At 41.2% G+C, this 12778-nt stretch overlaps 1 protein-coding gene across 6 annotated transcripts in view; it reads left to right on the forward strand.

Moving 5' to 3' along the window:
• PHF21B (PHD finger protein 21B) overlaps positions 1 to 12778 on the forward strand; it is a 428073-nt gene that overhangs the window by 386962 nt on the left and 28333 nt on the right. For 5 of the 6 annotated variants that reach the window (XM_078673841.1, XM_078673842.1, XM_078673840.1 and 2 more), the window contains 3 exons: positions 5038 to 5114; positions 10804 to 10858; positions 12133 to 12155. In XM_078673841.1, the coding sequence (XP_078529967.1) occupies positions 5038 to 5114; positions 10804 to 10858; positions 12133 to 12155 (155 nt within the window). The remainder of the gene's footprint in view (positions 1 to 5037; positions 5115 to 10803; positions 10859 to 12132; positions 12156 to 12778) is intronic. The other variant, XM_078673843.1, reaches the window with a different exon arrangement.

A 12778-nucleotide genomic window follows, 5' to 3' on the forward strand; every position in this document is an offset into this window, starting at 1 on the left:
CTTGACCCAAGGACAAAATAAACATGAAAATTTGTTGTCCTTGACCTGTGACAATATATCCTGAGAGTTGGGGCTATAGCAATTCCACACCCTTGTGTAAGGTAATACATGGATAAGACTGTTTTCCATTGTTTACTTACTGTCACACTTTATCATCTTCAAATATTAATACAACTCGGATTCATTTGCTTTAGAAAATGCTGATATCTGTGTTAATCAAATAAACCGTTTATATCCAACTGATAAATACAAAATATTATTCAGCAATGGAGTTGCCTTCCATTAACACAGAAAGGCATTTCTCTTACAACTGGCTTCGGTAATACATTCTGCCTTTCAAATGTGCTTTTTTTCTGTAACATATAAATGATATAAGTTGCCCCACCATGGCACAATGCTTAGTATAAATGCTGTACTACTTTCATACTGTCCATGTCAACTATGGTTAGAGCTGCCCTTGGAAGTTAATGTGGTATTTAAACTGCGTGATGCAAGGTGAGGTTGCTTGAATTACCACTTAATAAATTCATGTCAATAGATAGCACCTTAGCAGAATTATTTATGTATGTCAGCTACACATGTATATTAAGATGTTTCCTATAAGGCACAACTGATTCATCTGAAATAATAATCCTGGACAGACTTGAACCACAACTTTTAGCCAGGGTCAAGTCACTTAGATTCAACTTGGACACAAAACGTACCTTTAGTGTAACACGCTGCTAAGAAAACCAAAATGGTGTGGTTACAGCTATCTCTACAACAGAAAGTGAAACTGTTGCTCCCAGAAAGAAACCTCCAAACTCCCAATCAAGCCCCAATTAAGGCGTTCTAGTCAGCGCAGCACACCTAATTAAGAGCCTGAAGAACTATGACCACATTTCCCCCACCATGATGAAACTCCATTGGCTCACCTTGCAGACATGCGCATTCTTAAAAGCAAACTGCTTCATCTACAAAGCGATTACAATCAGCAGACACAACTACCTAGTTGATGAGCTCACCACCATTGGTGGCTCTCTCCATAACCCTAACCAGGACACCATCAGACCAGAGATTAAGAATTGCAAAAAGGAAAAAAAAACTGTCAACTCATCTACTCCATCGATCGATCAGTGGAGGTTCTGTTACCACATCCCTGTGTCCATAACGATAGCACCAGTTTAGGCAGGAGCTGAGGACAGGCCTCTTTAAAGAACATATTACTGCACAAATGTATTGTGCTCTCAGAACCCAGCTACCCCTTCGATTGCTCGATGATTTTCTCTGAGCTAATAACCCTGTTCAGCACTCGGCTCCCTTTGTCAGGTTTGTGCTATACAAAAACCACATAAATGCGTATAATCAAGTCATCATATCTTTATAAAAAAAGCAGATCCAAAATCTGCTTTCACAGCATAATGATGTAAAATGAAACACTTTAACCAGCAAAACTTTAAAATGTTCAAGAAAATGTAGTTGGAAAAATAGGGAATGTTGACATTTCCCTAAGACGTTTATTAATTTAGACATTATATTCATCACATATTTATTTTTTCATGCCATGCTTGCTGTTAATGTATCTCACTGGTATCTTTCTCTAGGTAAAACACTATAGGTAAGTTCACGCTGAGACCCATCATCTCTGATGTTTTTGGCCCACGAACTGTAGAATAATGAATAGCCTTTTAGGTCTGAAGGGTGTGATTAACAGGTGAAGGGAGGCCGGAAAACATTTTGCTGAGCGCCCTCCGCTGCATTTGAATTTCCCAGGCATCCATCTTCATGTGTCATCAATACATTTTCCTTTTGCTGACATCTACAATCTGTGTAGCAAATGATGAACTATGAGCAGGGCCGCTGAATCATGCAGCAGGGGAGGGCCAAAGTATGCGGCAGGGTGGAGTAAGTTATGCAGCAAGAAAAGGCAAATTATGTGTGATGTTTTGTGATAGTATTAATTCATTGTTTTGTCATTCTTAAACTTATTGATATTGTCTGGGCATTAGTTGCATCTCATTCGCATCAGTTTAACTCCTAAATATAGCAATAAGCTACCGAAAGGTGACCAGTCATTCTTTGCAAAGCTCCTTCCACTGTGCGGCAGCATCTGCCGCTGCGTTTATAGTTGCATTTGAACCATTTGAGCGAGAAGCAAAAGTTTTTTGGGGTAAAATCTGCAGATTATGCAGCAGATGGTGGATTATGTGGCAAATGTAGTGCATCTACAATTATGCTAAAATCACCATGTCCGCACAATCGTATAACTACAATGGCTTTCCCTGCTAAAACTAAATCACAAACCTCCAGGGGTCTTGCTTAAGTGTTTGATGAACTGGTGTGGCTTTCTGGTTGTTTTGGACATGACATCGGTGCTTTAGGACGCAGTGAACGCCAGTAAACAGGACCCCTTGCAGACATTCCAGTTGAGAACACCCTCAAGGCACTGTAAGGTGTTCTTTCTTTGCCTGTGTCTAAGTCTTCTTCGTGAAGGGAGGTTATTTGCGCCTCTTTTGCCTCTATACTTCAGCTTCTGATTTTCATTTTAAGCTGTTAATACCACTCCCCAACCTCATTTATCTTCTTCCGCTATACTTTCTCTAGTCCTCGTTTCAGTTTCGATTTACCTTCTTTCTCTCTAACTGCAACTTTCTCTAGCTCTTTGATTACTACTTTTAATTCTGTATCTCTGCGTCTCTCATTCACTTTCTTCATCGTAGTCTTTTTCTTTCTCTCTCTGTATGCTTTCCACCATTTCTTTCAATCTCCCCGTTTCTTCCTTCGCACTCAGTCTTTCTTTCTCCATATGTGTTTTTTTGTCAATATGTCATTCACCTGCCTTCTTCAACTGCAGTGCCGCTCTCCTCCCTCCATACCTGTGCTGCAGGGGTTTATATATTCATATGAATTGACTACAAAATCTGTATCACAATGCAATAGGTTTGCCCAGAACCTAGCCACAGCCTGCTCAAAGAAGAATCCCTTGAACCTCATTTGATCACCCTTTCAGTGAGTACTTCTGTCTGTCCTCTATCACATCCACCCCCTCTCAGTAGCTGATTTGTTAAAAAAAAAGAAAAATAAGTGCTGGGGCTCTCGTCAGGAGGCAGCTGCACCAGCCCATTTCTCCTGTTAGCACCGCCTTAAACAGAACTAACTACTAACCATGAAAGTGGGAAGAGGATGTGGCGTAATGGCAAGAGTTGCCAACTACGGAGCTGGGGGATCATGTTTCAGTTTCTGCGTCGGCTCAACATCCTGTGATTCTGGACAAATCATGTAATCTTTCCGTGCCTGCCATAAATGAATGTGTCCTTAACTGGTGCTCATGATAAGCACTGGTGTTGTTGATTAAGTGCCGGTGGTGAGCACCGGAAACCGCTGGATCAAATTAAGCAATGCCCCATCTCCCAACTATCCCTCCCAGTCCTGCCTTGCATTTGGCTCCGACATAAAGGTAGCTGGAGGATACGAAAGTGTAACCTGTAGTCCACACATGCAAATCTCAGCAGTGCATTTGCGCAGTGGAAACAGGTCCATAGGGGTCTGTTTCTTGCCAATCCTGGAGTGAACTTGTAGAGCTGCTGGAGTGCTTCAGGCTGGCCCCAAGTTGTGCAACTGTTATATTTCCGCCCTGCTTTATGATCATGGCTGGCTTTTCCAATCCTGCCTTGCCAAGTTTTTGAAAAATTAGCATAAAGGGGCAAAGAGTTACAAATTGCGAATGGGATCCCTGCGCTTACCTGCACAATGACTCACAGAAATTAAAAGTAAAAATATTTAGAGAAAAAACACTACAGCTAGTATGTGGCCTTTTTAGCAAACACACTAAACCACCATGTTAAGAGTATCACAAAGTAGTAGTTATGTGTGACTGGCCTAGTGTATTTCGGTTCATTTCGGCTACTCCAGATACCTACTGATGTCACTCTTTATATTTGTACCCAGATACAGATTAGTTCAAAACAAAACTAGGTATTTGTGTTACTTTCTACACACAATGAATTGCTTCTTGGGTCTCGTAGGTTATTTAAAGTAGAAGGTGCCGTTGTAGTTGGCGAATGTCATGGTAGAGCTACTAAAAAATTTACTGTATGTGAAAGTTGTGAATGTATTTGAAGTTTTGTCTCATATTTCATAGCAGTGTTTGTGGCGTATTGTTTTAAATGTTTATCAATTTGGGTATGTTTTGCCCAATTGATAGTATGTGCCTAACTGTGGGGTGTTTGCTATGTGTTGGGGTTTCTGTGTTGTCTTTTTGCGATATGCTGTAAACATTTGTGGAAAGTGCTGTGAGTACAGTGAAATATATTTATGTGGTATCTCTCAGCTTTTTTGAACGAATGTGCAGTTTTCTGTGTAATGTATTCTGTTGTGATTGTTATGGTTACTGCCGTTGTGATCTAGGTGATAGCTATGTGGTCCCTGTTCTGTCCATTGCATTCTATTGGGTGTTGTGTTGTATTCCTAAGTAGGTGGTGCTGATGTGGGCAGAGCGATATACTTCTGTTTGGAGTATTACCAGGAAAGTGAAGGAACCCTAGATTTAAAATGAGCACTTTCACCGATGTTTGTTTCGTGGTCCTCTACGTGGTTGTTGTCGCAGTGGCAACGGTGTATTCGAATATGGCACTTGTTTTAATATGCACTTAAAACATTTGAAACTGTAATCACCAGTAATGACGTCGTTGCTTCCAGTCACTGAGGTATATTCCAAATGCTATGCTATCTTCGGCTTCTTGGGCATTGACACAAGACTTGATGTGTTAGTGAACAGTTTTATAATGTTTTATGGTCATTGATCCCCGTGTGGTTAAATGCTTGTTTATAACAGAACCATGATATACAGTTTAATTAGCTGCGCAGACTTCTGTATAGGTCTCAGGTAAGTCTATTATTTTTAGCATCACAAGTTTGGGGGCTGCAGGACCAGTAGTAGAGCAGATCTGCAACTTGCTGATGGTTTAGAAACTTGAAATGAGCACAATGCCCAGAGGATCTTCCTTTTCCTTCACTTTTATAATGAGAAAGATGCATTCTTTGTCTTCATGGTTACAGAAATCCAAAGCAAGCGGCAGGAAAGAAAGCGAAGAAGCACAGCAAACCCAGCCTACAGCGGACTCCTGGAACCTGAGGTACTTCACCATTGCAACCTGCTGGGTGGTGGCCGATATCTGAAGGAGTATGGTTTACGCCGAATGCTTGAGATGGAGGAAGTGCGCGTGGGGGGTTTAGTTACAATCGAGACAAAGAGCTGTTTTCAATAGACAGAGATATAGAAAGGCTGCGTGGTGCAGTCACAGCTGGGATGATGCACAGAGAGGACAGAAGACACTCACCCACTCTGGCGGCCCTGTGTTTCTCTCCGGTGGGGCCCTGATTACGAGTTCTACGGTACTGGCAGAGTGGTAAATCCGCACCGTGAAAACAGGTTCCTTGCTGTACCATCCCACCGGCACAGTGCAGTTACGAGTTATCCCCTGCTAATAGGGGGATATCCATGCGGACACGGTTTTATCAGAATTCCACAGGGTATTATTCCCTTTTCTGTGGGTATTATTGCTGCTATTTACCACCTGGTTTGAGCAAGCGGTAATTGTGAGCTGGCACTCTGCTGCATAGGAAGTAGGAGGATGCTGGGGAGACTCTAGCCTGGCATGGTGGAGCCTTGTATGCTCTTCCATTCCATGGTAGAGGGTTTGGCAGTGGCATGAAAATGGGTCTTGGCTCCAGTGCAGCCCGGCCGGCTCCCTAAGCAATCTTAGTGGCTGGATTTTTGGGCTGGTGAAAATGTGTGGCCAGTTGTTTCCATGCCGGGTGAGGGAAGGCAGCCCACTCGTGACTGAGCAGAGCAGAATTCCGCTCCCAATCTAGGCACAGGCGGGCACTTTTCCTTGAGCTGATATCCGATAGGATAAGAAATGGTGCTGTGCAATGACCAGCATTGCATATGAGAAGGCCTTTTCAGTCAATATTTTCAGAAGTGTCTCTTACCTTAGGGCTGCGAAATTATAAAGCATTGACAAAACCAATTTATGTTGAGTCCTGACTAAACTATTTTAAAAAGTCTACTGAAATGAAAATACAAACAGACAGTGATTGCTTTCTGCACAAAATGTTTGTATATGATAAAGAATTTAAAGTGTAATGGTACAGGTACCTTTGAGATGGAAAACAGTCCCACGTGCATTGTAATGCAAGCACTCTATAGGAGACAGGATGATACACCAATCAGGTATGAGGTAAGAGAAAGGTACTCCTAGAAGCAATGCCAAGCCCCACTTTAAGTATACTTTGAAAAATTGGGAACAACAAGTCTTAAAGACAGCTGTGCTGACTAAATAGGTACGTAGGATGAGAGAGGCAGGGTTGTTATGTGCTGGCTGTGTTTAGATACTTATCCGGGGTCAAGGTTTCAATCCCAATTAAGAGAGTAGCCTATTATCTTGTGTTAATTGTCGCCTGCTGTCTGAAAGGTTGAGGTGGCACTCATTTGGGGCACTATATCTGTCTCCTGTCACATCTCATGTTGCAACAATTGTCTGTTCTGCTGCCGTTTCTCTTTCATTCCGATAGTCATAATGGCTGTGTTATATGCCACGTTGCCAATTATGCTGTCTACTTATAGCCACATATTCAGCAAGAGAATTTAATAAAGACGTTTCTCTTCACCAGTAAATGTGTTCCATTCAGTAAGTACCGCTCTTCCGACTTCCTTTTTCACCAGTCAGTGATTTCTCTTTGTCGCCTAAGTATTTATTCCATTACTACTTAACTATAAGTATAAGCCAGGTACTGTCCTTTCAGATACCCCTTTTTAAGAATGGCCCAGAATTCCTGATGGGCTGGGAACCGGAGGGACTTTCTCATCTGCAGTTACAAAGGGTGCAGAATTATCACAGGTCGGATGCCTGAATGCAGTAATCTAGAACGTGTTACTAAGAACAAATACTCCAGGTCAAAGTCAAACCCGAAGCACTGTGTCAACGGAAAACTACTGCAATTATAGGTTTACATGAGGAAATCAGAGAAAAAGCATCTCTTCCTTCTTGTTCCCCTCTTTTTGTACTAGACAATTCCACAGTAATGCCAAGACCCAGTAATAATGATACCCTTGGTATCTGTAATCCTGGATACAGTATCATCCGCTCTTCAATCCATGCTGTTCTTAATAGGGATTTTAGTCAGCTGAGCACTGTATTCCCCCAAAACAACGTTAAAAACTGCTGTAAGCGAGCTTGCATTTAAATTAGCACTGTATATGGAAACTGTGTGACTGGTTTATAAAAGTTTATTTCAAAAGTTGGAACTTTGATCTTGCAGATTTATGCCTTAATGTGGAGTAAATTGACTGATACATGATTACTCCCTCAAATTACAGAATTCCTCATGGGACTGCTCATGGTAACTTGCTACTGACACGTCCCCAGTAATATATAAACATATATTTCTGAATATCATGGCAGTTTCTTTACCAATCGCCACTCCAAAAATGCTTTTATTCCTAACAGGAACATAGCTGTTTTACCTACATATAGTTGGCAAAACGCTAAACATTTGAGTCTACAAGTGTTCAGCAACTTTTTTTGTTACATGCACCCAGAAATGTCACTCTAAATCCTGTCCATACTACTAGATTTGCTGACACAGTATTTCTTCCTAACGGGTGGAATTTCTGAGTGGCCAAATCCAATTTACGAGCATAAATTCCAATCAGAGTTGTACTTCGGCGAACAAAAACCCTTTTAACAAGCATTGGCATAGCCAATAGTTCTCGCCTTTGGGACCTTATAAGTGTTTAGACAGAGGTTAAATCTGGTAGCCTCTGGGACATAGGCATCACATGTGACTGACTGCCCAAGACTTACTGACCTTTCAGGAGCCTGATAAGTGAATGACTGTAGAGGCCCCATCAGTCAGACAAAACACAGCCACAAAGACAGGAAAAGCACAGACACGGCAAATTCACTAAAACTGAGACAGGAAGAACACAGACACAGAGAATACACTGAAACTGAGATGGAGAAAACAAAGACAGGGAATATACTGCCACTGAGACAGAGAGAGCACAGATACAGGGAATACACTGACACTGAGGCAGGGAAAACACAAACACAAGGAATGCACTGACGCTCAGACAGGGAACACAGACACAAGGCAAGCACCGACTCTGAGACAGGGAGAACACAGTCACAAGGAATATACTGATACTGGGACAGGGAACATACAGACATAGGAATACACTGATGCTGAGACAGGCAACCCACAGAAACAGGGAATACACTGACTCTGAGACAGGGAGCACACAGACACTGGAAATAGACTGACACAAACAAGGAAAACACAGATACAGGGAACACACTGACACTGAGACATGGAAATCACACAGGGGCCACATTGACTACGACTGGCACATCGGGGACAGTGAGACTGGGTCACCGATTCAGTGACACATGGAATAGAAATACACTGGCACTAAGACAGAGAACACAAAGGCGCATGGAGACCACTGATACTGAAATATGTAGAAAACCCACTGTATGAGAAGCCACCTTAGCCTAAAAAGTTAACAGAACTATAGAATGCCCCCACTGAGGATAGTGTAACAAGACTCTCCAATCCGGCATAACTTATCGGGCAACAGGTTCGTTAGGAGCTTCGGGTCTACGGAAGACCTTCTGTTATGTAGCAGTGTGCCAAGAATCACTGCACCCAATATACCACGTGGTACAGCTGGTTTCTGGATCCTACAGTGTTAGTTCTGGGAACCACTGAGAAGCAGCGTGAAACAACAGTAGGAAAATCCATTGAAGTCCCAAGAATCAGTTTCCAAAATGTTAAAATAATTGAAATAAAACTGTAATAATGACACTTCTGTGGGTCCCAGACTGTACAAAGAATAGCACTCATCTGTTTGCAAAAACACAGAAAAACGAAATCAATTGAGGCATGCAAGCATTGCAGCTATAAGGAAGCTGCTGCTGTCTTTGCTTTTAGTTTACTTCATAGGGTGTTCTATTTCGTAATATGGGAGATAATAAATAGAAAAATCAATGGATACAACTTCCAGTGTAATTTAAGGAACGACTTAGCCGAGTGTGTTCTCAGTTTAAGGAAAAACGGGAAGACAAAAGCTATCCGAGATCAACAGACCGGTGCATATTAAGGTTGCCTGTTGAATTCTTACAAAATATGAAGGCCATTCTTATGCAGAAATCGATTTGAAACTACTCAAAATGTTCTAAGAAAACAGGGGCTTGAGGGCTTCTCAAAATGGGGATGCTGGCGCAAATATGAGTTCAGTAAGTAAACATGAGGCTAGTGGAGGATTTAAGGAACTACAGCAAGTTCAAGAAAGGCTTGCTGTTTCCAACAGAACTCCATGAAGACCAATAGCTTTATTCACTGATCGCAAGATCCTTTGATGAATTTGGTGATTAAACCAAGAGTGTAATGATTTGGTTTTAACTGAAGAAAACGTCTTCGGAAAATTCGATATGAAAGGCTTTTTAGAATAACAACTATTTAATCAATTAAACCAAACTGTATAACGGTGTTATTTTACATTTTAAAATGTATTAATAAAATTGAATTAAAGGTTGTAAAAAAAACATCTAGAACATAATACTGGAAATGGTGAGAACCACCTTTTACAAAGATTATTATTCTCATCTGAAATTACAGAAGTAAAACAATTTTGCAGTTTGTACATTTTGCCGCTATTAACAGTCATGTGAACTGAGGCTACACTGAAAAACAAGTCAAGTAAAATATATGCACGTGCATTATCAATGAACGCAAAGGAGCTTCAAGGAGCGGGGATCCGATAACAATATGTGATTAAATAACAAATACGTCTAGCAAAACGCCCTTTCAAGATATGGTGTCTGGAGGAAAATGGTTCGGTAATCGCTGAGTAAATGCATGTTTCAGTTTCATCCAATGGAAGCAGGACTGTGAAAGATCTCCCACCACGCCTTCTCGACTGAGTCTTATTGTTTTAATAAAGCGAGTTACATGATACGGTGTTGGGGCTTTTGTACCATCTGGCACTTTCCATCACCGTGACTCTCCTCACAACAGCATTGGGTTACCTTGTTGGTGACAGGCCAGGAATGGAATTTGGAGACCATGAACAACAAGGAATTCAAGGAATGTAGCGTCCTGTGAATGGTGCGCGAGAGAGCGAGCACCAGGCCATATGTTTTGAGTTATCGCGTTCATGTCTGGGCACGATAATTTAAAACATATGGCTCCGTGCGTGTAACCACTAGCAATAAGCCACACACGCACGAGCGTATGTGTGGTGAGCTTTTTGAAGCCCTTACAATAAGTCTCGCAGAGCAGCGCATACGCGCTGCCAGGCGAGACCTAAAAATGGCTCTAAATGTTAGCTTCTTATAAATGACAAAGCCTGCCATGTGACTCTTAGTTCATGATCTCCCTAATCCCTCAGTGAAATTTCTCCTTGTATTACACTAACACACACACACACCATATGACATGGTGACGCTGCAGTACATATAAACTGTTATTTTGATAGACGTACAACAAAATATGGAAGAACAACACAACCTAATCATGTTGATGAGTTGATGAGTTAGTGATCTGACACCTGAATGATGAAAATAGCATGGCAGCCATTGTGGAGTATGTTGCATACACAGTGAACATCAACAGCAATAATATCAAAAGAAGCTTTTAATGCGTGTATCTATGTATGTATTTACAGAGAAGATACTGAAGTAACATGAGTTTTTTGTCTTCCTGATCTGCTCTTAAATTTAATGTAAATACACATTTTCATCTTTCCTTCCTTTGTAGCGGAAACGCCTCGCATCCAGTTACCTGTATAGTCCGTTATTCTTTTCTGAAAAAGGTGAGTGGTGCATGCATGCCCACAACCTTGGTGTGTTTATAGTATTTGTTTCTCAGTGCATTGCAAGATGCCACTCAGCATGCATTTACTTTGCCGGGTGTATACCCCCTCAGCTCCCTTAACCCAAGGATTGTGATTTTGGCATTACAAGGCATGTTTTCCTTTTGAAAATCATGTTACTTGCTGGACGTGAAAAATCAGGTTTGTAATGAAGCACCTTCAATAGAACTCTATAGTACAAGTGAACCTGCATATTGCAACACATGAATGGAAAGTTCTAAATTATATGTCTGATTAAGTCTGCATCAGCCAAGACCACCTGATTTTACAAAAAAAGAATATAAAATATTCGTATAGGGGCTTTTGCAGCCAGCTCGCTTCATCCGCTAGTCTGTTATTTTGTCATGAAAAATGTTCTTCTGACCAATACAGCATACAGCATGAGGTAACACTTCATCCACTGTTTACCTTTAAGTGTCGACATTCTGCCCTTTAACAAAGAGAACATACACACACAACGTAATTTTCTTTATTGCCATGGGCTACTATGGCATTTTGTGTTTTTAGAAACCAAAACATATTTTTACTTTTAGTCAATTCTTTGGTAGATTAATCAGATCCCGGCACCTTCTCCAACAATAAAGGTTTACAAAAACCATAATGAAACAAAACATGCATTGAGAACAGTAAAAGGAAGGTGGCCAACGCAATACCAATGTTGATTCTTGAATTCAAATGTTAAAATAGGCCAAGATGTTAGTGCTGATAACTTCAGTGCTAAGTTTTTATAGACTATGAAAGCCTGTCTGTTAACTGGTAGGGCAGTCACGGTTTACTTAATGTTTTTCATATAAAATGGACGCTTCCAAAATCATAAACTCTCCCTTGTAGTAGAGAGAAACTGCATTGAATAGAACACATATATATGCTAAATCAATGATTAAGTTAATATAAGTTCAATAGGTTGCAGAGTTTTCCTTTAAAAATGAGTTACTTCTGGGTACTTTTGAGTGATGCAAGAACCTAGATCTGTTTACGGTTGGCTGGTCTTTTACTGAACATCCAGCTGATCATGTTTCTTAAAACAGCCATTACACAGCCAACTGTAAAATGTATATATGCATCATCTACATTGACTGTTTCTGTTTGCACAACTTGAGGGATAACAGTTTGCATTTCATTGCTTTCTTACTAAAATCGCATACCCGACAGCTGTCATTCACTATGCTTCTGTTGCCCACTAACATATTGTTTGCCCTTCTTTCACGTGCTAGCAAATGAGGATCTCTGTTGGAAGGTATGTTTGGCAAGCTTTGCATCTTACTGCCTGTGAGATACTGTACATGTTTGTTGTGGTTACGTGAATTGTTTGAGTCTGTGCTAGTAGCAGCAATGTATGCATTTCAGACGCGTCAATGCCAGCATCTGTATAAGCACTGACCTTCATTCCCAATCAGTCGTGCTCAAGTAGTCATAGTTTTAACATTGCAGAACTCTGACAGGCAGTATACAGACAGGAAACCAAAGATCCCTAGTGGCTTGTTTACATTTGTCAGTTCTGTCGGAGGGCAGTGGAGTAGAATCCAAGTTGCTGACCTAGTTGCTAGAAGTTAAAAACAAAGTAAATAGCATGGCCCTCATTTTAGAGTCGAGGCTAGCCCATTTCACGCTTACTGGTTGGTAGCTATGGAAAGTGCTCTCATTATGAATGGGCCGACAGATACTGCTTTGGAGTGCGCATGACTACCACTCGACAGGATCTGGCATCCCATCATGCAAATTTCAGGAAGGATGGGTGTGGTCTCTGCCTTCAGGAACCTCCTGCTACTGGACGTACCTGTTGTCATTACTATCAAAGGGGTGAGTGTGGTCTTGTTGCGGGGTGGCTGAGGCTGAATACCATTTCGATGTTATAAACAA

The sequence above is a fragment of the Lissotriton helveticus genome, chromosome 1_1, assembly GCF_964261635.1.
Source record: "Lissotriton helveticus chromosome 1_1, aLisHel1.1, whole genome shotgun sequence".
In the NCBI taxonomy this organism is placed as follows: domain Eukaryota; kingdom Metazoa; phylum Chordata; class Amphibia; order Caudata; family Salamandridae; genus Lissotriton; species Lissotriton helveticus.